Source organism: Trachymyrmex septentrionalis, unplaced genomic scaffold, assembly GCF_001594115.1.
Source record: "Trachymyrmex septentrionalis isolate Tsep2-gDNA-1 unplaced genomic scaffold, Tsep1.0 scaffold82, whole genome shotgun sequence".
In the NCBI taxonomy this organism is placed as follows: Eukaryota; Metazoa; Arthropoda; class Insecta; order Hymenoptera; family Formicidae; genus Trachymyrmex; species Trachymyrmex septentrionalis.
This window is the reverse complement of record NW_017306008.1, coordinates 61,253-85,618: the sequence shown is the minus strand read 5'-3', so window position 1 is coordinate 85,618 and position 24,366 is coordinate 61,253. Positions and strand designations below refer to the sequence as shown.

The following is a 24,366-nucleotide window of genomic DNA, read 5'->3' as shown; positions in this document are numbered from 1 at the left end:
ATAATAATTAAGGTAATAAAAAATATATCTCTTGGTATATTTTTGTATTTAAATTAAAAAGTATATTTTTATAATAATTTGTATATTTACAGGTTTAACTCTTCGGGAAATCGTGGCTGGGTGATTCTTGATCTGTTGGATAATTAAAAACTTACACTCATATAAATAGTACGTAAAACAGCAATAAAAAAGTAGCAATTTTTCAGTTTTTTTTTATATCTTTGCAATATAAAAAGAAAATAATTTTTGAAAATCGACAGTAATTTTTGAAGATCCAGATCTCGAGTGATCCAGCCACCACCAGCTAAGAGTTAGTATTGTTATTAATGTAATTAAATTAACATATGCAATTTTTGCACAGGCGCCTCCGCCGTGACTTCCTTCTGCTCCTTAACGTGGGCTGTGAGTACATACGTTAAGGCCATGCACAATATCAATCGCGAGCGCAGCAACGTGACTTGGATCGCTCTCGCCCTTCAGGCTGTCTGGCGTAGCAGTATGCTGATATCAAGATTCATAGTTCTGGTATTAGCGCTCATCTTCCTGAAAGTATGGTTCTTTTTATTTTTGGGTGAGTTTTTACTGAGAAAGTCCTGTAATTGGAACGCAGAAGTCCGTATTACATTTATATGAAATAATTTAATTGTTTACTAAGACTTAGTTTCACAACTGACGGTTAACGCTTAATCGAGATTCAACTTATTTCTCATCTCTTTCCAATTCTAGCATTAGAAAGAGATGAGGAATAAGTTAAACCCCGATTAAGAGTTAATCATGAGTTGTGAAACTGGGCCTAAGTCTATTTTAAACAAAGAAAGTCGATCTTTATAAAATACAAATTAAGTGGATTGATTATAAGTTACAATACGTTGAGTCGACCTAAATATCTCAGAACAACACGATGTGACGCTGTCTCCTATTTTCAAGTCGTCGTTTCAATCATCGTTTTCCAGGTCTGCATTGGTTTATCATGACGATCTGGGTGATCTTGCAGAAGACGAAGTTCTGTTCTACCGCGTGGGAAGAGCGCATCTACAATTGTGTTATCGGACTAATCTATTGCTTCGACTTCTTCAACTTGCGCGACGACAGATCGCGTTACCGCGTGCTCATCTTTTACTCAGTGATCGCAGCGCAGAATGTGATCTTTCTGATCATATACATGTTACACGCCGGGGAAACTATCGCGATGATCATGATTGCGTCTGTGATAGTCAGCTGTATGCTCATCGGTCTGACGAGCATGTCGCTATATTACGGCAAGTTTCATCCATCAAGAACAGCGACCAACATTTCTCGAAATATCAGCGAGCATTCTACAACTACAAAGGTTGAGGCATCCAGATCCTTTAAGCTGTTTCATCGCGATTCCTTGGTGTCGTTGCATCATTCCATGGACATCTCGCCGAGGACCGAGGAGGTGCCTACTGACAAGCAATCTTTGCTTACAAATATTGCGCAAATTTCCGATTGTGTAGAGGAAGGCATTGTCAATCGCAATTACAGCTCGGAGAACGAGTTCAACGCGAGTGCCTTGCGCCTCTCCACAGAATGCGAGAGGCCGCACAGTCGTGTCGGCGTCAAACACAAGGAAGAAGCCACGTCGGTCAATGATAATAATCCGGACAACGCGCTTACTAGTAGCGCGCCGTTGAACTCTCTATATTCTGGCTTGCCTGACATTGACTCATCCCGAAAACGCCGCGGCATTTACGAGCACGATATCACCCCACAATTGGACTGGCACGCGCCGGATATATTGAATATCGATCTGGACCAGCTTGGTAATCTTGACAACTCCGAGCGAAGCAATTCTCTCACGCTGGATTCCTGCAGTAAAGTAATCGGCGCGTTGGACGTTATCAAGAACAGAGAAAAACTAACTACGCCGACGCCGTTGGAGAGCAACAGGATATTCGATATAGAGAAGGTGTCAAAGGACCTGCAGCAGCAGGTCTAAATATATATTATTTGAAATCGTCTCGGTCAAAAATTTTGCATTATCCCCAATAATATAGAGAATATAAATAAATCATAGCTTGTTTATTATAGATTTATTATTCTTTATTTTTTATTATTAATTATTTATTATGATTATTATAAATTCTTTATTTTTTTCTTTAAAGCATTTTTATCAAAACATAAAACAAGTACTAAAATAACAATTTCCTTGTTTCCATAAATAACGCAATACTTTTGAGCGGCACTGTATCTTCTCGCTTTATTTGTTACATTGAACTCATTGCTTTTTACTTATTATTCTATTATATTATGCTATTGTCTCTTCACGTACGTTATTTTTCCTACAGCAGCGGGACGAAACGATGAGTTGTGTGACGTCAATCCACGATTACGAAAATGTGTGCCCGCTAGGAATTGCTAGACCGCCTTGGTGCATCCGCAGTTGGAAGGGCTACACAGATATCGAGACGTACATCCATGACGACAGTGTGGTGCGCGATAGGCGACGAGATACCTTGACGAGCACGACCGGCACGACGTACAGCTCGGAATACTCCGACGGCATGATCTCACGAGGGATATTAAAGCAGGACGATTATGCGGACGCCCTTACTTACGATCTGGTGGAATCTAAGGGCAATAAATCATCTTACAGCGACAGCACATTCTCTACGTCCACCGATGATCAAAACGCCAGTTTATATATAGCCAAGCCGGTGGTGTTCGATGACCGGGGCGGTATGCTCGCATTGGACACGATATTGGAGGAGCGCGATGATTTGTCATCGTCGGACGAGAAGTTTCAACATGGATCAGAGCTATCGCGTGACTCCGCGAGTACTCTGGTGAGTACGATAGATCAGATCAGGCGATATACAGCGGAGAATTCGCCGCGACACATCTATCACACCACTGGGACTCATTGGGAAGACCTGAATCCTAAGAACTTGATGGCGCAGGCGCACTTTGCCAAAGTATTGTTCGATAATGATCTCAGAAACGCCTCAACGACGACTGGTTCGATCGACCTGACCGCGCGGGACGTCGAGAAACGCGAGATAGACGCGATCAGGGAGTTCGTTCGGTGCTGTGCTATAGAATCCATCAAGAAAACGCCTCTGATAGACGCCGTCTTGTCCGATTCGCCGATTCTGGACAAGGCGAGCAAGCTTATGCGGCAAGTCACATTCGCGGATTGCAAGAACGATTTCGACACGAACGAGAGCGATCTTTACGTTGAAATGAGTCCATTGGTATCCGTGGAAAACGGTGAAAATCTGTGCCAAGCTAGATCCATTGACGCTAAGACCGGCGAAGCGGAGAGCGACACTCTCAAAAGAAATACTCTTCCCACAATATCGGAGAAATCGCCAAATAAAGAAAATCTGTCGCCAAGCTTATCGAATAACAACAGGCGGATTAATAATATATATGATGACAGGGACAATAATGATAGTCACGCTTGGACTATAGAAAGAGATGAAAAAAATGACAAATCACTGTGCAACATGCGTTTCAATCTGAAAGAAAAGAGGCACTTATTTCTGGAGCAGGTTCTCTCGCCGGTTCCAAAACTCTGGAACAAACGTATCTCCTTTCACCCGAGCACCAAAAATTTATAGTAAACGCACTTCTTGGTTTTCTCACTCGTATTCTATAGTTGAAAATCGATTTAAAACTCATTTTTATCGTCTATTTTTATTATGTATTTACAGGGAATTTTATTACAGTAATTATAGAGAATTTGATCACGTTTTACAACTGAACAAAATTTATGAACATTTTATCGAATCAAAAATTTATAACGAAGAATTTTTTTATATTTTTTTATATTTTACTGTTGTTTCATGAAGAAATGTATGGCAGCTCAATTGTATCTTGCTCAAGGATATTTTTAATCATTTATGATTTATGTAGGAATTTTTTATAGAAGTTTTAGGATTTTCTCTTGTTTATTAAAAGTCTTAGGAAATTAATCTTAGCTCGTCATGATATTGGACTTTTTACGAAAATGTTACTGCAAAATTTTTGCTGCACCCGTATCCGGTCACAAATAAATCAGAAAGACAATTTACGATGGAAAGAGTTAAGAAAAACACCACAGTACAAATATCGCAATATATATAACGTCACTCGTTAATTAGGCACACATCTTAATTTTTATCCATGATTTTAAGCTGCGCCGCGTTTACTTTTATAAATGACATAAAGTAAACGCGATGTAAGCGTGTGATACGCGCTGTCTGATTGTTACAAGACAAAGCTATAATGACTTAAGTCTAGTATTGCGCTTTTGCAATTAGTGTATATAAAAAAATGACTTATTTTACATCTCGTACCGAGATTATTTTTATACGTTATTTTTACTATGTATAATAAAGACTCTGTGTAATAAATGATTCGCAACTATGCATTTCTGATAATAATATTGTTGCGATCATTATACATTATAATGATTATGTACATCGGAAAAATTATCTTGACTCACTTGAGTTCATCTTGTAATTTACAATAACAAAATTTGAGATTAAAAATTTATGTGTAATTTCATATATCATGTAATATAGAAAACGTTTGTTAAATTAAAAAATGTTCTATTATTTCATGAATTTTAAATCCTTGACTCTACTCTTTTTCTGGTTATAATATGTATCTCAGTATGACGTATAAAGAAGAATGTTTAATGGTTTTTACTTCATATGTGTTGAACCTATGATATGTAACTTGATGATGATTGATTTTTATCTTTGTTTATATTTTAATATCTCTTTAACGTTTTAATTATTAAAAACTTTATAGAATTAATTTGTTTCCAAAACTCTTCATTTATTTTCTATTGTAACTTGACTGAAGAAGACTTAGTATAGTCGAATGTTCACATGCATGTGTTTAATCCCTTCTTGACGTTTTGATAAATTAGTTTCAATCTTTTGATCTAATTGCTCGTTTGACTACTAATTTTATTATATTTGCATTGCCATTTTGAGTTAGACAATTGATATTATTGTAATTATATCTGTAATGCTATACTGTTGTAAGATATGTTTCAGTGAACAAAAAGTTAACTTGAAGTCAACTTTTTAAAGTCGACGCGATGTATCATTAAATAAAAAAAAAATAGAACAAAACGGAGCAAGTATAACATTTGCAAGTAGCAAGTAACATTTTTCTTGTAGCATTTTAAGTTTTAAATGTTACAAAACAAAGTAAGTAACGCCATCTGGTGATACGCGCGACGCAGGGTAAGGTGAGGTTAGGATTACGTTTGATTAGGTTAGGCTGGGTGAAAGAATTTGTTGGCGAGCAGCCGCAACAGCGCAGAGTGGTGTCAGAATATAGGGGTGAATATCCACGAATCTGGCGTCCTGACATTATCCGAAGGACTGCATTCGCAATCGCGTTTCCGGTCTCGCCTGGCCGCTCTATAATTTGCCATGGCCGGTCGGGCTGCCGCGTGTAGCGTCGCGATTTCGCGATAGCGTGCTGCATAAGGAGCGCAAAACACCGCGGACCATCGCGGACGCATCCGTGCCAATCACCGAAGCACATGGATGCGACCAACGGGCAGAAGCCCCACGGTGAGGAATATTTTTCGTTCGGAGGGAAATTTTTCGCGAGACGCGTGAACTCGATTTAATGTTACTTGAAAGCTCGAAAATCGTTTTACAACACGTGAAATTCGGCAGTGGTTAATTGATTAATTAATTGACAGAATTATTAATGTCTTATTTAAAATGGTGTGTCCTGCAAAGCAGTTTACAGTGTGTAACTGTAACACAATTGTACTTTTATTTCGCTTTTATTTCTGAAGGAATTGGTAATTTAGCAGTGATTTATAGCACTGGTAATATTTTGTATGTGCAGGAGACCTCAATTTGACTTCTAAGACTTGTTTGCAATCCGTGAAATTATGAATCAATGATGGATTAATTAATTGACAGAATTATTCATATGTTCTATTTAAAATGATATATCTTCTAAAGATGTTTACAGCATATAACTGTGTATTTGTCTTGATACAATTTATATTTATGCAGTTATACATACATAATTGTATTTATATAATTTGTATTCATTACACACACATATAGATACATATAATTGGTATCTGTATAATTTCCCTTTTTTATTTCTAAAAATAAAATATATGTTAATGATATGTTCTACTAATAAGTGTGCATCTTCTATAAACTAATTTACAGCATGCAATTTCTGCATAATTTCAATTCCTTTTATTCATGGATGGACTTTCTGAAATTTTTAATTAGTAATGATAAAATGCAGTAATGTTTATCTGCTGTACGTTTATATAAAAGGAATTAATTTGTATCAAAGTAGTGCATTTAGTTTACTGGTAATATTTTTTGTGTGTACAGAAAACCTCGGTTTTATTTCCTAAATGAAAATCATTGTTTGCAACATCTGGAATTATGAATGTGAATCAGGAGAGGAATTAGTTTACAGCAATATAGTGTATTTAGTAATATATTTACAAAGGTATTAGTCTCAATAATTTTAGTATATTGGAAACTTTTCACAGCGGGGCAACCTTCACCCGGAGGAGGATCTGCTTCTGATAAGGGCAAGGAATGGCAAATGGAGTTTCTGATGGAAAAATTGCGTTCCAAGTCTTCCACGTATAAACCCTTGGTGGAAACTGCTAAAAACATGCGCATGGCTATGCTAGTGAGTGATTTCTATTTACTTTGTCATTTCGAAGATTGCCAAGATATGAATACGACTTCTTGATATGCAGGACAAGCGATTCGCGATCGACAGCATAGAGAAGAATCAATTGCAGAAATGTTTGGACACCTTGCAGCATTCTATTAAGGTTACTTCTTTCCAATCTATGGTAGAGCGTTTAGAAAGCTTAGCAAGACAGTTGGGGTGAGTATTTGTTATCTGGTAAAAGTTAATAATATTGGTCGTATTCAGCAAACTCAACAGTTGCGGAACGAATCTGTGAGCGCTCGCTGCTATTGGATGATCTAGAAGAAAACGTCAATAGCAGCGAGCGCTCAAAGATCCGCTTTGTAATAGTTGAGTTTTGGTGAATGCGACCATTCATTCATTGTTTGGTAATTCTTATACATCACATAAAAATAAATTGAGCTTAAATATAAACAATTATCTCATTACACAGATTAAAGTTCATGATGTCTGGTTCTCCAGGCACGGAAATATTCATATCCTCCGACATGTTCTTTTTGGAAGTCTTATTAGAGCCTCCATCAGGTCTTGTTAGAGACGTTAAAATCCACCATGAGGGAAAAAGTGAACAACAGGTAAGAATTATCGACATTAACGTTTCTTATTAAGTATCTGTATTAATTTTGAAAATTCAGAGTTGCGAAGCACTCGCCTCGGCTCTGTCGCGCGGTGATTTCGTCGATTTCACCACGCAGCTGGAAGGACTGGCGTCAATCTATCAGCTGAATGCTGATAAGAAAGTAAAGTGCAAGGCATTCAGCGCCCTGCAGTCCCTCGAGGCTGACCTGGGTGTTCTGGCACAACTGCAGACATTCATGAAAGAGCCGTTCAATCTGGTTCACAAGAGTCCCGTCGGTTAGTGACTTGATATATACTAATTTTTGTATTACATCTTACGTATAAAAATATGATTTTATCTATCTTCTATATTGTTTATTTATTTTTTGTGCAATAAATTTGCATATTTATGCACTTTGGTTGTATTATATGTGACTCAATTATACGTTCTTTTATCTAGGAATTCTGGAAAGAAGACGAGGCGGTCACCCGATGAAATTGACATATTTCGTCTCGCCGTACGATTTAATCGACGAAGAAAATCGAACCTATGACACTCTGAATTCTGATACTATCATTAAAAGAAAGATCGGACACTCCGTGACTGTTTGTATGGAAGGTTCAACGGGTCACAAGCTGCCTACTTCTAGTATTATAACTGTGAACCGAAGTCCCACGGGCAAGAGGTAAGAATCAAGTTTTATCTTTCTATTATCTCTTTGTAGTTTGAAAATTGAATAATTATAAGTATATCTAACAATTGATTGTTTCTTTATCCTTTGTCCTCCTTATTATAAAGTTAGCGGAACCTATTTTGTACTCACGTGAATCAAAAAGAAAATTAATTGACCAAAACTTAATATTTATCAAGACTTTTTGTCTTATATTAAAACAAGTTGAATGAAATATTGGCATTGAAGCGAAAGAACTTTAGAATAGTTAGAAAAATTTGAAATAAAAAATTTGAATAATAAATTTCTTTATCTGTTATTGTATTAATTAAACTTGGTGTCAAACTTACTTTTAATCAATTTGCAATTAATCTTTTTGTACATTGAATCTCTATTGCGATTTAAATAGTATTATGTTGAAGTTAAGTTAAATATTATAAACTAATGATAGATATAAGAAATTTTTTATTATTTTTTATATTTTCATTTCTTTATGTTATTTATATTTCGAATTTATCCGAGTTCCGAGTTTATCCGAGAATTAATCCAAATTCATTTTATTTTTCAATAAAATGAATTTGCTTTATCATTGCCTTTTTCTTTCAGCACTCCTTCATATGCTCCGCTGACCAGTACAAATTCTTCTATGCTGCCAGCCTGCTTTGTGCTGAAACTCGTCAAGAAGATGCCTATCTGCATGGAGTTGGTGAAGAGGATACAGAAAGTCACGGAGCTCGAGTGCGGTGACATCTCCGCGCCACATCCGTTGCTCAGTCTAATAATACAGCATGCAAGCGATGGTCAGCTGGATTGTCGAAACAACAGAGGCTTGTATGTGGTAAGTAAGAAGATTATATAAAAGAAATATCGCTTTATATCTTGCGACTCATCATGCATTTGCTCTTTTTCTCTTATAGACCTTACCGGATCAACAGCACTGTTACTTCATGACGGAAAACAAGAACATGGAAGGTGTGCTGGTATGCAGTATCCCATTTACGCATCCCGCACATGTACCACAGATCTTAGTATACCTGCGGCAGCAGGCGCTGTTTAATTGTCTGATCGCGAGCTGCGTGCGGCCCATGGCACGTCAGGATCCTGAACATACTACTATACTTGAGGTAAGCGCCCTTTCGTGGCAACACATCAGTGTGAGCGTGGAACATCCATACGAGGAGACAATGGCCACCGCAGAACTGGACCTGACAGACATATCGACGCTTAAATGCCGGTTGTATGGCATGAGTATGACAACGAACGTTGAACAGACATCGGATCTCAGCGGTAGAGTGCTGCAACGTTGTCTCAGCATCCCGTTGACTATGCGAATGCTGTTGAAGATCTGGGAGGGTCGTTCTTTGCCCGCGGTGATGAACAGTTTGACCAGCGGCAGTGGCAGCAGCAATGGTAGCTACAATCTCAATTTAGGATCCGGTGGTAAGGATCAGACCGGACAAAACGCATCCGGTACCGCGTCCAGTATGCCGGATTTTACGAATGGCGAGACGAAAATAAAGCAAGAGCCCGGTTTGAATAACGGCAGCAACGGGTGTATGGGAGGCAGACAAACGCAACAACAGCAGTTGTCAGCGAATCAATTGCAGCAACAACAACAGCAGCAGCAGTCTTTTTTAGATGCCGGAACGGAAAATAGTATCGGTTTTCCGTCGTATTCCGGCCAATCCGATACGACGACGATGGGTACCACTGGGACGAACAGCACTTCTACTTCTATGTTGAACCCGTTGCAGCTTGGTGCGTTGCTCGGACAAGCAAAAAACTCTGTAACTAGTAATTCAAACACGAATGAGCGCGGCAAGAAGACGCGTAAAAGGAAAACTGGTACGGATGGGCTTTGGCGTAGTCCCAAGCGAAAGAGCGACGGCGGAGATAGTAGCGCCGCGACGGAAATTCTGCTGGAGAGTTCAAGTTCAGAAAACTCCACACCGCTGGGAACGCCCACGAGTCGAGAGAATCTCGCATCAGAGACTAGAACGTCTACACCAACCTCAGCTACCAGTTTGACAAGTGGTATGGATTTTTCAAATTTGGATACTACCGATATACTCGATAAGAGTGCTTCGGATTACGATCTCGACAATTCCGAGAAAGACAGTGAGATCATGGAAGTGCAACACAGCGCGGAGCAGCAGCAGCAACAACAGCAACAGCCGCAACAAGAAGTAGAGGAGTTGATAAAGATACGCGAATCCTCATCGACGCGCAAGTCGAAGAAGAATCGAAGTGGTGGTGGTAGCGAGGAGAAGAAGTCGAGCCCAACGAACATATTCGTTGACGAGACATCGACAACGAATAGTGGTAACAAAAGTCTGCCGGTACCGCCATCAGTAAGTATCACTCCAATTTCGTGCGGTAATCTGGATCAAGCGAGCACCACCAACTATAACTCCGTATTGACTGGTATGGGTTTGGAAAGGAGACCTGGCATCGAGATCATACCCATCGCCTCATCGCCATCGCAGACTAATCTACCGAGCTCGATCACCATCACGCCGATCGCCGGTCCAACACCGTCTCCGAAAACCAGCGGTCTGACAAGCGCAACGGAAGATCGGCAGCGAAGTGAACGGAAGAGTGGTGGCGGAAAAAGCAGCGGTAGCAGTAGCAAAAGCAGTTCTGAGGATACCAAGAGCGGTGGAAGCAAATTGGAGAAACGGCGCAAACGTAAACGAGAGGACGGTCCGATGGGTCCACCGGACAAAGTCCCATCGGGTGGCAAACAGCAGCAAGATCCACTCTCGAAACCAGTGTCGGTGAGCATCAAGCCTAGCACCGAGCAATCACCACCGAGCGGTGGTAGTGCTGGTGTTGGCTTGAGCTGCTCGTCTTCGCGGCCTACTTCGCCCGCAGCTGTAAAGAAATTCAGTCCTTCACCCACCCACTCAAGTTCGCTTGCCACGCTTGTAGGTAAATCCAGTCCTACCTTGAAGGCCGGTCAGTCGGCAGCAGCAACTTGTAGCAAATCAGTTCAAAGTCCAAAGCACTCGCCCGTCTATGGCAGCAGTCCGAAGCACAACGCGCCGAACGTTTCAGTGGTTCCTATGTCGGTCCCGATGTCGTTATCGGTGTCCACGGTGCCCAATACAGTGGGCAACGTACCGTCGGTAGCGGTATCCGTCCCGGTTCCGGTACCTGCTAGTGCGAGCCCGAAACATGGCAACACTTCGTCTCCGAAACATGGTAGTTCGGCTGCAAGCAGCGGCAAACCCAGTATGTCCGCCTTAAAATCAGCGGCAAACTCGCCATCTAGTAAGAGCAGCAGCAGTAGTTCTTCCGACTCAGCAACGACCCCATCCAAAGTCAAGTCTTCTTCTTCGTCGTCCTCCAATAAGGATTCCTCCGGTCGTGGAGATAAAGATAGACGGACGTCATCCATCAGTTCATCTGGCGGTTCAGGTAGCGGTCATCAGAGCCCCAAGACCAAGTCCTCCAGCGGTAAAATGAAACAGCTAGAGATGATCTCTCCCGGTAGCGAAACCACCCAAGTCTCTTTGCAAGCTTCTGGCGGAAGTACTCCACCATCTGGTCAGATCGATGCAGCAAGCAAATCTGCGATTGCAGCCCAGCAGGCACGGAACCGCAAAAGTTCTCTCAACGCCGTGATCGACAAACTGAAGAACGCTCAACATTGTACCGAAACGGATGCTTGTGGAAACGGTGGTGGTAACGTGAAAGGCAGTGGATCCTCCGGACTTGGCAGTACTGGTGGAATGAGTAGCGCTGGGCAGAAGGAGAAGAATATTGGCAGCGGCGGCGGCTCGTCGTCGAGTGGAGGAAAGGCTATTGGAGAAGGAGGAAAGTCTTGTGTCACCAAAAATGCGTCCGTAGATACGAAGAATCCCGGCGAATACATGGTGAAGCACAGCTCAGATGGGATAAAGATTACTATCAACAAAACTCGTACTAAAGATTCCAAGCAGGCTGCCAACTTGAAGCTGTCGTCATCGGGATCGATGGCGGCGACTTCATCTTCGAGCTCTTTATCGTCCGTGGCTTCTTCGTCGTCATCATCGTCCAGTAACGTAACCACTGGCAGCAATGGTTCGCCAAAGACACATACGGGTCTCAAACCTGGTGTAAATTCTGGACCGGCATCGAAGAAGCCACAAACGTTACAGGCTGCACAGAAAATGCTACCCACGAAGATGATGTTGGCCGCTTCTGGTATGAAATCGGCCATCTCTTCTTCGAGTACGACGAATACTGGCAGTAGTGCGGGTATCACGGCATCTGCAACAGGAGGCGTTGCAGGAAATCCCTTATCAAAGAGTTCATCCTCCAAAGCTTCCGGTTCACCGAAAACGAGTTCTGGTGTTACTGATTTGAGCCGTGGCCGAGATAAACCTAGAATCTCAAAATCCGGGGACAAAGGAATATTTGCGTCGAAAGGTCTCGGTGATGCCAGAAAATCGAGCCCGTCTGCTCTGCGGGAAGAGAGCGAGAGTGAGCGCGCGTTCAAGCTGCTAGCCGCGCACGCGTCTATCTCTAACCTTCCGCCGAGTCTGCCGCCTCAGCTAATGATGGAAGGTCTAATGAAGCAGCTAGACACCAAGTTTCAGATACCGAAACTGTCGGCCCGTGCGAACGTCGCTGACGCCGATAAGAACAAGTCATCGGACAAGCTATCGATACTATCCGATTCCAAGCAGACCCTCGATGGTCTGAAACAGGAACAGGGCAAGATTGCTGGTCTGTCCAATGTTACTGTATCAGTATCCAAATCGTCGCAGCCAGACGACCAATCGAGACGGGACCATTCACAGACTAAGCCGGACAATCTGTCGATCACAACATCCGCCGCCGGCGCGATGTCTTTGAATCTCGTTGGGGAGAATACCGGTTTGATGCTGCCTTCACAGTCAACTGCCGATTCCGATGTACCAACGAATCTGTGCATCCAACCGATGGTGGACAATGAACCATCCCGCGACTCATGCAAAGATTTAGGAATTAGGCAAACATCCACCGGTCAGCAGTTCCTCGGTAAGATCGACGACACAAGCGTCGGCGGGATTCTCTCCAAAAGTAACGTTTCCGATCAGTTAACGTCATCAGGCGCCAAGTCCTACGGAACCTTGACAAGCTCCAACACTTCAACGACGCCAAGCGGCGCCATCGTTACTGAGAGTCTAAATCTGAGTACAAAGCCTGCCGACCAGGCAATTCTGCAAACCAAATATAATAAGATCACCGCAGAGGAGAAGAAACAGCAACAGACGTCATCAGCATCGTTATCATCATCTTCCTCCTCGTCATCATCCTCATCGTCGTCGATTTTTTCGTCGCTAGCCAGCGCCGCGACTTCATCAGACGGTAATCCCGTCATGACGTCCGACAGCGGTGGCAGCGGCGGCGGCGGCGGCGGCGGTGGCAGTGGTGGTGGTGGTGGTGAACAGGAAGTGGCGGCAGCCGCGGCGGAGATGCTATTGGACTTTTCCGCGGCGAACAAGGATACTATGACGAAAGGGGGCCATGGTCTGCCAGCGTCCTTAACGCAGCACCATTTGACGATTCCGGAGCGGGCGATGACCCAGGCAGCGCCGACGGTGCGTCGCAATACACCGCCACCGCCGCCGCCTCCCCCGCCGCTTCCTGCTCCGTTCCCGCCTGCTGCTAGTCCGTCCGTCAGTGTGCACATTGTCAAGAGCCCGGCACCGAGCCCCCGAGTGATTCCACCTTCACCCCATTCGTCTGCGTCGCCTTGCATCACCGACGACGAACTTATGGACGAGGCGCTGGTCGGTATGGGTAAATGAAGATTACTAAAATTGTAAGACAAAGAGAGAATACTCGTTTCTTTCATATTCTTCAACATTCTAGAACAGAGAAGAGGTTCCTACCGGAAACGGGAACATCCGAATAAAACTCTGGACTCTTTTCTCTTAAAATTGTACAAATTGTATCCAACTTCTTCGAATTTAAAAGTTATTCGCGTGTTCTCTCTTTCATTCTCTCTTTCTCTCTACTCTGGTGGACCACTTTATATACATTATTGGCTAGATCTTCGATTGTAGTCTTTGTATTGATTTGTTAAAGCTCATCAATGATCGTATTTCGATAAATGTATTGTATTATGACCGATTCAGAAAGACTATTTATAATAATATTTCGTATTTCTGAGACAGTCAAGTCGGTGTACTTGAAGCCTGAATGTGAGTAACGTTAGAGTGTATTAGGTTCTACTTTCCTTTTAAAGAGATGAGTGGAAATATGTGTGAGTATCATAGAAAAGAGTGAAGGAAAACTGCGAAACTGATGAGCGCCGAGATCAGTCTGTCGAGTAGACTTGTAGGATCTGAACTGTGTGACGATGGATGCAAAGATGGATCGATCTGCAAAGATAAACGAATGAACATGAATGAATGCAGTGAGCCACTTTCTTTTGATAAGAGAAGAGATGAAACATGTTCATCGATGTAATGATTCTTGACTCGTTTGAATTTGTGACATTATCCGCATATATTGAAGCAAATTTGTTTATTCGTTCGCAAGCTTGTTTGAAACGCGCATCCTCTTTTTCGGCATCGTACGCGCCGAGTTGATTCCACGCTACAGATTATACATTGCTCTTCGATTTAATCTTGGTTCAGCTAACTCTTAGAATTGAAGAAGAATTAATTGAACCGAGATTAAAATTAAACTATATTGGTAGAAATGGACATGAGTATATTTATATATTATAGATTTAAGATGCTTTCCAACAAGAGATACAGATAACACAGTGAATCATTATATCCTTGTTGTTTGCTAATGTTAAACAAAGATGACATGACCACTGTGTGTGTCACATTGTGTTGCTTGCTGGAAAGCACTATTAGTTTCAGCAACGAGATTCTCCGAAAAAATATTGGCACGAAATCGTACCTTTTCTTATCAATGATATAAGCTCTTATTGCCAGAGGCAAATAATTAATACCTGTATCTACATTATACAAAAAACCTAAAAGCTTAAGATCTCGGGAAAACAATGTTATATATTTAGATACATTTTATATATAATTGTATATAATTTTATACAATTAATATATATAATTATGTATGAAACGTTTTTTCCTGGGATTTTAATTAAAATTATTATTTAATTAAAATTTTAACATAAAAATGTAAGTGCTAAGCAAATATATTAGTAAGTGCTAAAACAAATTAAAACAAAAATAAATAGAAATGATTATAAATAATGAAAATAAAACGACGTTTCGACTCCGATCGGGTCATTATCAATGTTAAACGTGTAAAAACTTTCAATAAATTAATAGTATAAACATATTTGAAATGGCAACGACCTATAACTAAAAATTACAAACTACAAAAATAAAAACTTTTGTAATTGTACTGACTTCAGTTCGATAAAAAGGTAAAATAACATATTATGGTTATCGCAATGATATTAAAAATATTGTATCCAATAGAGATAATTTTTGTAATCATATGCAAGATGGGATGATGCAAGAGAAAACTCGCTATAGACATGTCGCAATACGTTAGTTAATAATATTAAGTATTGATGAAAACTAGCTAATAAAACAATCTTAAAAATATTTTCAATGCTAAGTATTACTAACATCAGTCAGAATGTGAAAAAATATAATATCGGTTGTACAAAAATTTGAGATTCAAAAAGCAATCAGTCTTAAAATTATTTCTAATGTTAAAATGTTATCAGTCAGAATATAAAAATATTGGTAGAACAAAAGGTTTAAAACTCGAAATACAAATAATGTGTCAATATATACAGCAATAAGATAAATAAGCAAATTGCGATGGAACTTCCTTAACAAAATGATAATCATTTGATTACTGCAATTCAAATTTAAAACTCTATCACAAAAGGAAGATTTACGACAATCTCTCAGTTCTCGTAGACTGAAGTGTACAAATGCTTCGGTGCAATCGATCTTGACTCGTTTAGACTTCATTCACGCTACAGGTAATAATTTTTTAATTGCATCTTGTTCTAAATATATTAAGTGGACATACGTTTTTAATAACGTTAAGTAATAAATAATGAACTTAACAAATATATACATCTTTTCCTAATATTTTGAATTTATATGCATCTATAAGCTACTATTTTTTAATAAAGTTGGGAAATGTTTAGTTATTATAAAAAATCTTAATGAAAATGGAATCCTTGAGAAATATTAATTTTATAATTAACAATTAACGCTTATTTATCTTATTGCTGTACATATATCAACATACTGTTTGTATTTCGAGTTTTAAACCTTTTGTTCTACCAATATTTTTATATTCTGTCTGATATCATTTCATTTAACATTGGAACTAATTTTAAGACTGATTGCTTTTTGAATCTCAAATTTTTATATAACCGATATTATGTTTTTCACATTCTGATTGATGTTATTAATACTTAGCATTGAAAATATTTTTAAGACTGTTTTATTAGCTATTTTTTATCAACATGAACTTAATATATTAACATATTGCGATATGTCTATAGCGAGTTTTCTCTGTATCATCTTTCTCTTTTCTTTCTCTTTCTGTGTATCAGCAGACAATAATAAAGATGATCTCTATTGGATACAATAGCAATACTGTTTTTAATACCGTTGCGATAATCATAATATGTTATTTTACTACCTTTTTGTACATCCAGCTGAAGTCAGTATAATTACAAATTTTATTTTCGTAGTTTGTAATTTTTAGTTATAGGCCGTTGCTATTATAAATATATTTATACTATTAATTTATTGAAAGTTTTTTATACGTCTAACATTGATGATGATTTGATCGGAGTCAAAACTCCGTTTGTTTTATATTAATTTCTATTTATTTTTGTTTTAATTTGTTTTAGCGCTTATTAATATATTTGCTTAGCACTTACAGTTTTGTATTTTCACTTGGTAGCCCTTTTTAATATATATTTAATTAATTAATTAATTTAATTTAATTAATTTAATCAGTTTTTTTTAAGTAATGTGGATAGTATATAGCTACATATTTATTTTTTAAAGAATTTTCCGTCTTTTTTAAAATAGCCTATAGTTTATTGTTAGTTTTAGGGAAAAAAGCTCTATAATCGTAATATATTTTTTTTGAATTAATAATGATATGCTAGATATTATGTCTATTTTTAAATAGTGTTTCACAAGAATATTTCTGAATTTTATATGTAGTTTCAAACTTTTGGCTATCAGTGTGTGTTACTTTAAGTCAAATTTGTAATGAGAACTGCATTTTCCAATTATAAAATTAACACTTCTCAAGGATTCCATTTTCATTAGGATTTTTTATAATAACTAAACATTTCTCAACTTTATTAAAAAATAGTAGCTTATAGATGCATATAAATTCAAAATATTAGGAAAAGATGTATATATTTGTTAAGTTCATTATTTATTACTTAACGTTATTAAAAACGTATGTCCACTTAATATATTTAGAACAAGATGCAATTAAAAAATTATTACCTGTAGCGTGAATGAAGTCTAAACGAGTCAAGATCGAAGCATCGGTTTCTACATTTCAGTCTACGAGGACTGAGAGATTGTTGTAAATCTTCCTTTCTACCGACAACGGTATTCTTCCGTCGTTCCTCACGTTGCATCTTTAGATGTCGCACTTCGGGATACTTGAGCAAGTCGCTCGAAGTTAGCTGGTTCCTTTACCCGGTGATAATGCGATCGTTCGTGTCAAGCCATACAAGTATTCTTTAACACTGCCAAGTGTATAATCAATCGCTTTTAAATCCCTAAGAAAGGTTTCCATTGTCCTTTCTTTTTCTGCGTGATTTCAGATGAGAGATGTTGTATTCTGCTAACGCTCTTCGCTTAACAGTCGCTTCGTTCCTTCTCTCGAGGCTTTCGTTTTACCATAATGATACAAGTGAAAATGCCAGCTGTACGATATGCGCTTTTGATGCGTTAAGATGAGAGTGTTAAAAAGGCTATGCATTAAGCCGAAAAAAGAATGCGGAGGAACGTTGTAACATTTTTTCCTCTTTCTGTTTCCAACATCTCCTCTCCTTTTCCCGAAGTTCGTGTGATTTATCAGGCAAATCTACGGAATATATGACGTAAGGAATTTTTAGTATGAGTAAGTATTTCCTATACTGCGACTAAAAGAAAAAATAAAAAATAAATTCCAAGGTAACAGAATAAAATACTGCGTCTCTTGGAAAACGGAAATCTATATAATAATATAATTAAGAAGAGAATGAGAAAAAAAAACAATTAGGTATTGCGAGTCAGATGATCGAAAAATCGATGATAAAAAGAAGTAAAAATAATGCATTATATCTTTATGTCAAAACGAATATTTAAAAGAAAAAAAAAGCAAAAATCTTCAAGAGCAATGAATGATAGGAAACGAAGTGAATTATTCGATTTGGGGACAAGAATAAGAAAAAGATAAGAAAGAATATCAATTTAGTATACGTATTTAATAGATGTATTTTACCCTGTTACCTTGGAATTTATTTTTTTATTTTTTTTTTTCATGACGTGAATTAACCAGCAAATAAGCTGATGTTATTTGTCGTCATTTTGACATTAAAATGATGTCTTTAACATCAGTTTATTTACTATATAATTTCACTATTCTCCTGATTTAAAATATAATATTTTGGAAGCCGGGATGAACGATCTCGCTGATCTCGGAGAGAAGAAGAGAAAATGAAGGAATGAAACGCTATTTAATAAGTGTTTTGGAATAAGTGCTAATAAAGAAAGACAGAGAGAAAAATGTGTTTTTCTACTCTAAAACTTATGGAGTAAATCTCACTCTAAAGAGAGAAATCTCTTATAGATTGAAAATTGAGCCATTTTTTTTTCAAGACTGGCTCAATTTTCACTCTTTAGAGTAAGCTATTTTAAAAAATTTTGAGAATGTATATTCTGGGTATAAAATTAATTCTTCCAGACAATCGTTTGCACGCTCGCATCGATGAGATATCTCGTTAAGATAGCTCATATACGGTAAACGTTAATTAGTAAAAAATTCTTTAATTCTATATAACTTTATTATTTATGTTTTCCCAAGATAAAATGTCGGAGAGCAGAGGGGGGGGGGGGTTATTGTTCTGATTAGTCGTTAACGAATTTTAGATGCTGATGATAAACATTGCGCTTCCATGTTCGTTTTCGTCGCATATCTTTTTCCTCTAATAACAATGCGAAGGTTTGACAATGCATGTTCGATTATTCGGATCTTCGCGTTGTTTGAAGATCACGTTGAACAATTGACGTACGTATATTCACGTACCGGCGATTTCCTTTACTATCTACAACTTTTATGAACGTTTCTGCCAATGTAATTCTATTTAGTTTTAGTTCTTGGAACTAGAAAAAGATGAAGAGTTAGCTGAATAAGATTAAATTTAATCTATAATGGTGGAAACGAGCGTCAGAATGAATCTCACTCTGTAAAGCCAAATCTTACTCTTAAAGATTGAAGATTAAGTCATTCTTTTTCAAGACGGATTCGATTTTCACTCTTTAAAGTAAGATTTCTATTCCAAAATATTTAGAGAGAATAATATCAAGGAAAAACCTTTCTTTTATTTCAAGATTTCCCTTTTGATTATAATCCTTAGTTTAGTAGTATGTATGCAATGAAAATGTATTATTTATCTTTTCAGTCACAAAGCGAGTTAAAGTAGAAAGAAAATTATGAAAAAAAGCTCAGTTAGGAAGGATTGGAATAGAGGATCGATCTAGACAAAGGAAATCCGACCTGTACACGGAAAAAAGTTTTGTTGAAATATCTAAAAATTTAACTAGATAATATCTTGTTCACCTATCAAAATAATTATATATGACGCTTAAGTTGCTAGTATTAAATTTTTTTTACAGTCTTGCTCATTATATTTAAATTTCCTACATAATTTTGATGTTCCAACAAAATTATTTTCTGTATTTACTTTTTAAATTCTGTAGAGTGGAATTTTACTCTAAAAAATAAAGAAGAAAATTGAGTGAGTCTTGAAAAGGAGTGGTTCAATTTTTAATGTTTAAGGTATTTCGCCGACTACAATCGCGCTAGAAAATTAATCGCGTACAACCTACGAATATGAAATGTCTTATCTGTGTGCACGAACACTAGTCTGCACTGAAGACAATTGAAACGTAACGGCAACATGTCTCTGTTTCGGGACGGCGTGCGAAAAGGAGATTTCCATCAAATTGCAAATTTAAATTTTACTTCAGAAACGGCTAGGCCTCTCTATTTTTTTAAGGTTTCTATAATATTTCTACATTACATATTCATTTAAAACAAAAATCTGTAGAAGATTTTTGTCGCAAAATATTAGAACGTTACTTCGGCAAAGCTTGATATAAGAATTTACGTGTTAAAAGCTGAAACTTTGAAAGTGAATATCTCCATTTCGGCATCACTATACTGTTAAAAATTCATAAAATATAATATACTTTTAAGTTACACAATTTGAACTTAACTTGCATGACATTACATTAAATTTTATGTATTTGTAACTAAAAAGTACATTTGTGTACATGTACATGAAATTTAATGTATTTTTCATAAATTTAATGTACACGTTCATCACATTTAAGTAACTACTGTAACTTAATTTTCAGGTAAATCATTCCTTACTTTTAATTTCATTCATAACCATGAGCTTTATTTACATAAAGGAAGCTTGTGGTTACATTTTTAACAGTGTAGGATCTTTAAAATTTTAACCACGTATAGATAAAATTATTTTAAATATAATATCCAAATTTCAACAAAATCTGTAGAAACTCAATTTCTCGGAGAAATACCTTAAGAGTGAGATTTCATTCTTTAGATTCACTCTAAAAACTTTAAAGAGTAACTGTATTTTTAGATATTTCAGCAAAAGTTTTTTTTTCTACGTAATTTTCGAGATCGTTAATCGTATCGTAACGTACTACGCGACTGCCTGAGCGAAGGAGCGCAGATCTAGGTACAAATGTTTATAAATAAGGTATATACAACCATAAATAAGATATGGTCATCTCTTCTATTTTTCGATCTAGTAGAAATCAGAGAGAAAAAGAGAATGACAGGGATGAAGGAAGATCATGAGAGAAAATGCTGAATGTACGACAAGGCGAAGGTTTCTCGTTGTATAAATTATTTTTGCGGATGAAGTAACTTTGTTGCGGCAGAGATCGAAAATGGAAATAAAAAATCGTATAAAGTTAAGAAAATCAATGAATTTGTGTATTATATGTATGCGTGGATGTATGGTTGTCCTATTTTTTCTCGTCATTGACTTTTGTTCTTTATATCAAGCGTGAGAAGGAGAGAGAGAAAAAGGATAGAAGCAGTTATGTAAATATATATATATATATATTATAATGCGAAAAAGGAAATAATTATAAATTATGAAAGAGGATTGTACATGTGTATCAACTGTACGACATAAATTAATTTATATAGGATGGAAGATATACGTACGTCTTCTTCGTTGCCATGTGGAAATTGGGGAGCGTATGTAAAGCTTCGATTATAAAAATTATCCCTTTTTATATAAATTCTTGTGTATTGTATCTTTAATGATTCCATTCCTCTTTATATATAATTAATTTAATACGTTAAGTCTCTACGCACTTTTTTATTTTAAATCTTTGCAACTCGAATTTTAATCAAAATTTTTAGGCTGTAATTTAGAGATAAAAAAAGTCACTCTCTGAAAATTTAGTTAACGAGGAAGAGATATCTAATGAAAAGAAAGATAAAGGTTGAAAGTGGAGGTAAAAAGAATAAATACTATCTAAAAATTTTGATTATAATTTAAGATATAAGGATTTAAAAGAAAAGCACATAATAGTCTGAGACTTAATGAATTAATTACAATTAATTACAAATTCGAGATATCGAACGTCGTTTGTTAATTCTAAGAAGACTTTCGGACTCTCTTGACATGCTTCTTGTATAAAGAATTTAAAATTAAAACCAAAGATATTATTAAATTATATAAAGATATATAATAAATTATATAAAGATTATAATACTGATATTTTGTAGCATCAATAAGTTATTAATTTTTTACTTTTATTTTTTTTACGAAATTTTTTTTTCCAAAAACCACTACTTTCCCTTCTAGTTGCGCTGTGAATACTACGAATTTAATCGTAATACAAATTTAAATTAAATCTAAAAATGTATAACTAGAGCCAGGCTTCAGAAGTCTTCTTAGGGCAAGAAACGAGAAGTCTAAAATGACAAATAAATAAATAACAAATCGAACACAGTTTGACATCTTCGAAAAAATATTGAGTTAAGATTTTTTTACGTCTTTGATCTTAAAGGTTAATAATTTTCATTGTAAAACATGATAGAGTGATATTATCACTACACTGAAAAAAAAAGATTGGTTGCTGCAACAATATAGATAGTAAAATATGGCACAGCATTTTTATATGGCTGCAGCAATCAATCTTTTTTTTTCAGTATACGTTTTGTGCAATTTGAAAATTGTCAAGAGGATCATCAGTGATGATGACTATAGGTAAAGTGAAAAATTTGTTTTCATCCATTTCGAATTTTTTCACCAATAGTTTGAGAAAATGTTGCAGTTACTTTTACTATTCGAGAATGACTCAAAAATAATTATTCGAGGACGACAAAAAAATAAATTAAGTCCGTGGAATTCCATAAATGAATTATTGTTTACTAATAATACAATTGCGTCTTGTTTTATTATTGCAATTTTATGCCAACACTTCTTTTCTCTATTCCAGTTTAACATTAAACTGATATGTACAAATTCCCTAATGAACACAAGTTACATGTAACGTACCTGGTAGTTGTAATTTTTTACTCAACAATGTACTGTAATATAACATATGTTATATCGTTGATTAGAAAATTACAACTAACAGATATGTTATATTGTTACATGTAACTTCATGTTCACTCAGTCGTATATAACTGTCTTTGACTGCAGAGCACATGGAAAACGTTGTTTCACGAAAAGATTTCAACGCAGAGATGATCTACGCTTTAAATTGCTCATAACAGTTCCAGCTTCGCGGTATAAAAAGGTCCAGGTAGTAATTGGAATGAGTATGTGGACAGTTCTGCCGGGCGTAGTATTCTATTGAGTACAGACTAAACAGGACACCTTCGCCAATGCACCAGGTTATCCACATAAAGATGTTACTGGTGATGATTTTGCTGACGGAGAACAAGGCGAAGCCTATTAATCCGAAAAAGATGAACAGCATTGGGTAGAAGAAGCCGAAGGCGAACGCGATTATGTACTCGTGGAAGATGGCGGAGACGAAGAATACAGCGGTGATTGACAGCGTCCGATTGCGCGGCACCACGATCTCGTATATGTCCTTATAGATGTACGTGTACAGCCAGTCATGCACTACCACGTTCCACGTGCGGAAGAACATGTGGTAATCTGTAGAGTTCCACCAATCCTGTAACATAAATGACATAATAATTCATGAACTGCAGTTTACAGAAGTCAACAATTTACAACAGCTTCTAAAAGTTATTGGAATTGATTGGTATGATATTGTGATTTCTCTCGTGTTAGAAAAATATCTGTTAGTAGTAGCTAATAGTAGGTATGTGTAAGTTTTGGGATTTCTAGAACATATCTGAGATGTATAATAGTTCAGACCTTCGAGGGAAGTTTCTTTTTGAAGCTATCATTTACGTTGAAGCTTCATAATAGCTTCAACAAATATGATAACTTCAAGAAATGTCCGCGAAAGTATAAATCATGTAAGCGTTTTAGCTATGTTTTGAAGGTCCAAAATTAAACTCCCAAAATATACATTCAAACTCTCATATTCAAAGAAACTGGAACGTACATTAAGTTCTCGCATACATTGAAGCAATAATACTCATATAATATATTACATAAAAGATATTTGCATAACGGACGTATAATTTTTATAAGGTAATTTTTATAAGGTAGATTGCTGAAGACGTGTTTTATTTACCTTGTAAAACAATCGGTCGGCGAACTGCAGCATTTCCGCCCAAGCATTCATCCATGCGTGCAGCAGAAGGTATTGTCCGATGAAGACGTACAGCATGCCAGGAATACTAGACTTGATGATATTCTCGATGAACCATTTCCGTTCCACATGTTGTGTACCATACATGTGATAGACCGGTATTATAAGGTGTTCCAGGATAAAAACAAGGTAGAAGATTGCTAGGCCAACTTCAGCGAAATTTCGAATCACTACCATCCACCTGATTCTCTTTGTCCTAAAAAAATCAATTGTACTCAAATCTTATTCTAAGGTCTATTAGTATCAATTTAATATCACCGCAACATGACAATTGTCTCTTAAATATTACGATAAATTTGAAACTTTAAGTATATCATCGCATTGCTTTCTTGACGATTAGAATATTTTGTTTGTACATTTCTGGATTGTCTTGATATTTTTTTCTAAACTTTTTTAAGTCATATAAATCTATTATTGTCAAATAGCAAATTGAGTTGATTAGTTGTACA

The 24,366-nt window shown here is 37.0% G+C and overlaps 3 protein-coding genes across 5 annotated transcripts in view; 2 read left to right on the top strand and 1 right to left on the bottom strand.

The window, feature by feature from the left end:
• Window positions 1-3,674, top strand: part of LOC108754910 — a 10,030-nt gene extending 6,356 nt beyond the window's left edge. For 2 of the 3 annotated variants that reach the window (XM_018497573.1, XM_018497576.1), the window contains 3 exons: window positions 362-571; window positions 954-1,954; window positions 2,310-3,674. In XM_018497573.1, the coding sequence (XP_018353075.1) occupies window positions 362-571; window positions 954-1,954; window positions 2,310-3,584 (2,486 nt within the window). In that variant the 3' untranslated portion in view covers window positions 3,585-3,674. The remainder of the gene's footprint in view (window positions 1-361; window positions 572-953; window positions 1,955-2,309) is intronic. The other variant, XM_018497575.1, reaches the window with a different exon arrangement.
• Window positions 3,675-5,509: 1,835 nt separating this feature from the next.
• Window positions 5,510-13,750, top strand: LOC108754899 (mediator of RNA polymerase II transcription subunit 1). The gene is made up of 8 exons (XM_018497559.1): window positions 5,510-5,540; window positions 6,503-6,648; window positions 6,719-6,852; window positions 7,109-7,250; window positions 7,311-7,530; window positions 7,694-7,919; window positions 8,511-8,742; window positions 8,822-13,750. Exons 1-8 carry the CDS (start codon window positions 5,510-5,512, stop codon window positions 13,682-13,684), a joined length of 5,994 nt encoding a protein of 1,997 aa, XP_018353061.1. The 3' UTR covers window positions 13,685-13,750.
• A 9,123-nt stretch (window positions 13,751-22,873) lies between these two features.
• LOC108754913 (sterol O-acyltransferase 1-like) overlaps window positions 22,874-24,366 on the bottom strand; it is an 8,455-nt gene continuing 6,962 nt past the window's right edge. The window contains exons 7-8 of the mRNA XM_018497580.1: window positions 23,840-24,113; window positions 22,874-23,308 (exon numbers count right to left, since the gene is read on the bottom strand). Coding sequence (XP_018353082.1) covers window positions 22,874-23,308; window positions 23,840-24,113 — 709 coding nt within the window. The remainder of the gene's footprint in view (window positions 23,309-23,839; window positions 24,114-24,366) is intronic.

Bases quoted from the DNA above. Each gene is read 5' to 3' on its own strand.
- LOC108754899 (XM_018497559.1), top strand. From the start codon at position 5,510: ATGGATGCGACCAACGGGCAGAAGCCCCACG. The intron at 5,541-6,502 runs GTGAGGAATATT...AACTTTTCACAG, and splicing joins CAACGGGCAGAAGCCCCACG to CGGGGCAACCTTCACCCGGA. The intron at 6,853-7,108 runs GTGAGTATTTGT...CTCATTACACAG, and splicing joins AGCTTAGCAAGACAGTTGGG to ATTAAAGTTCATGATGTCTG.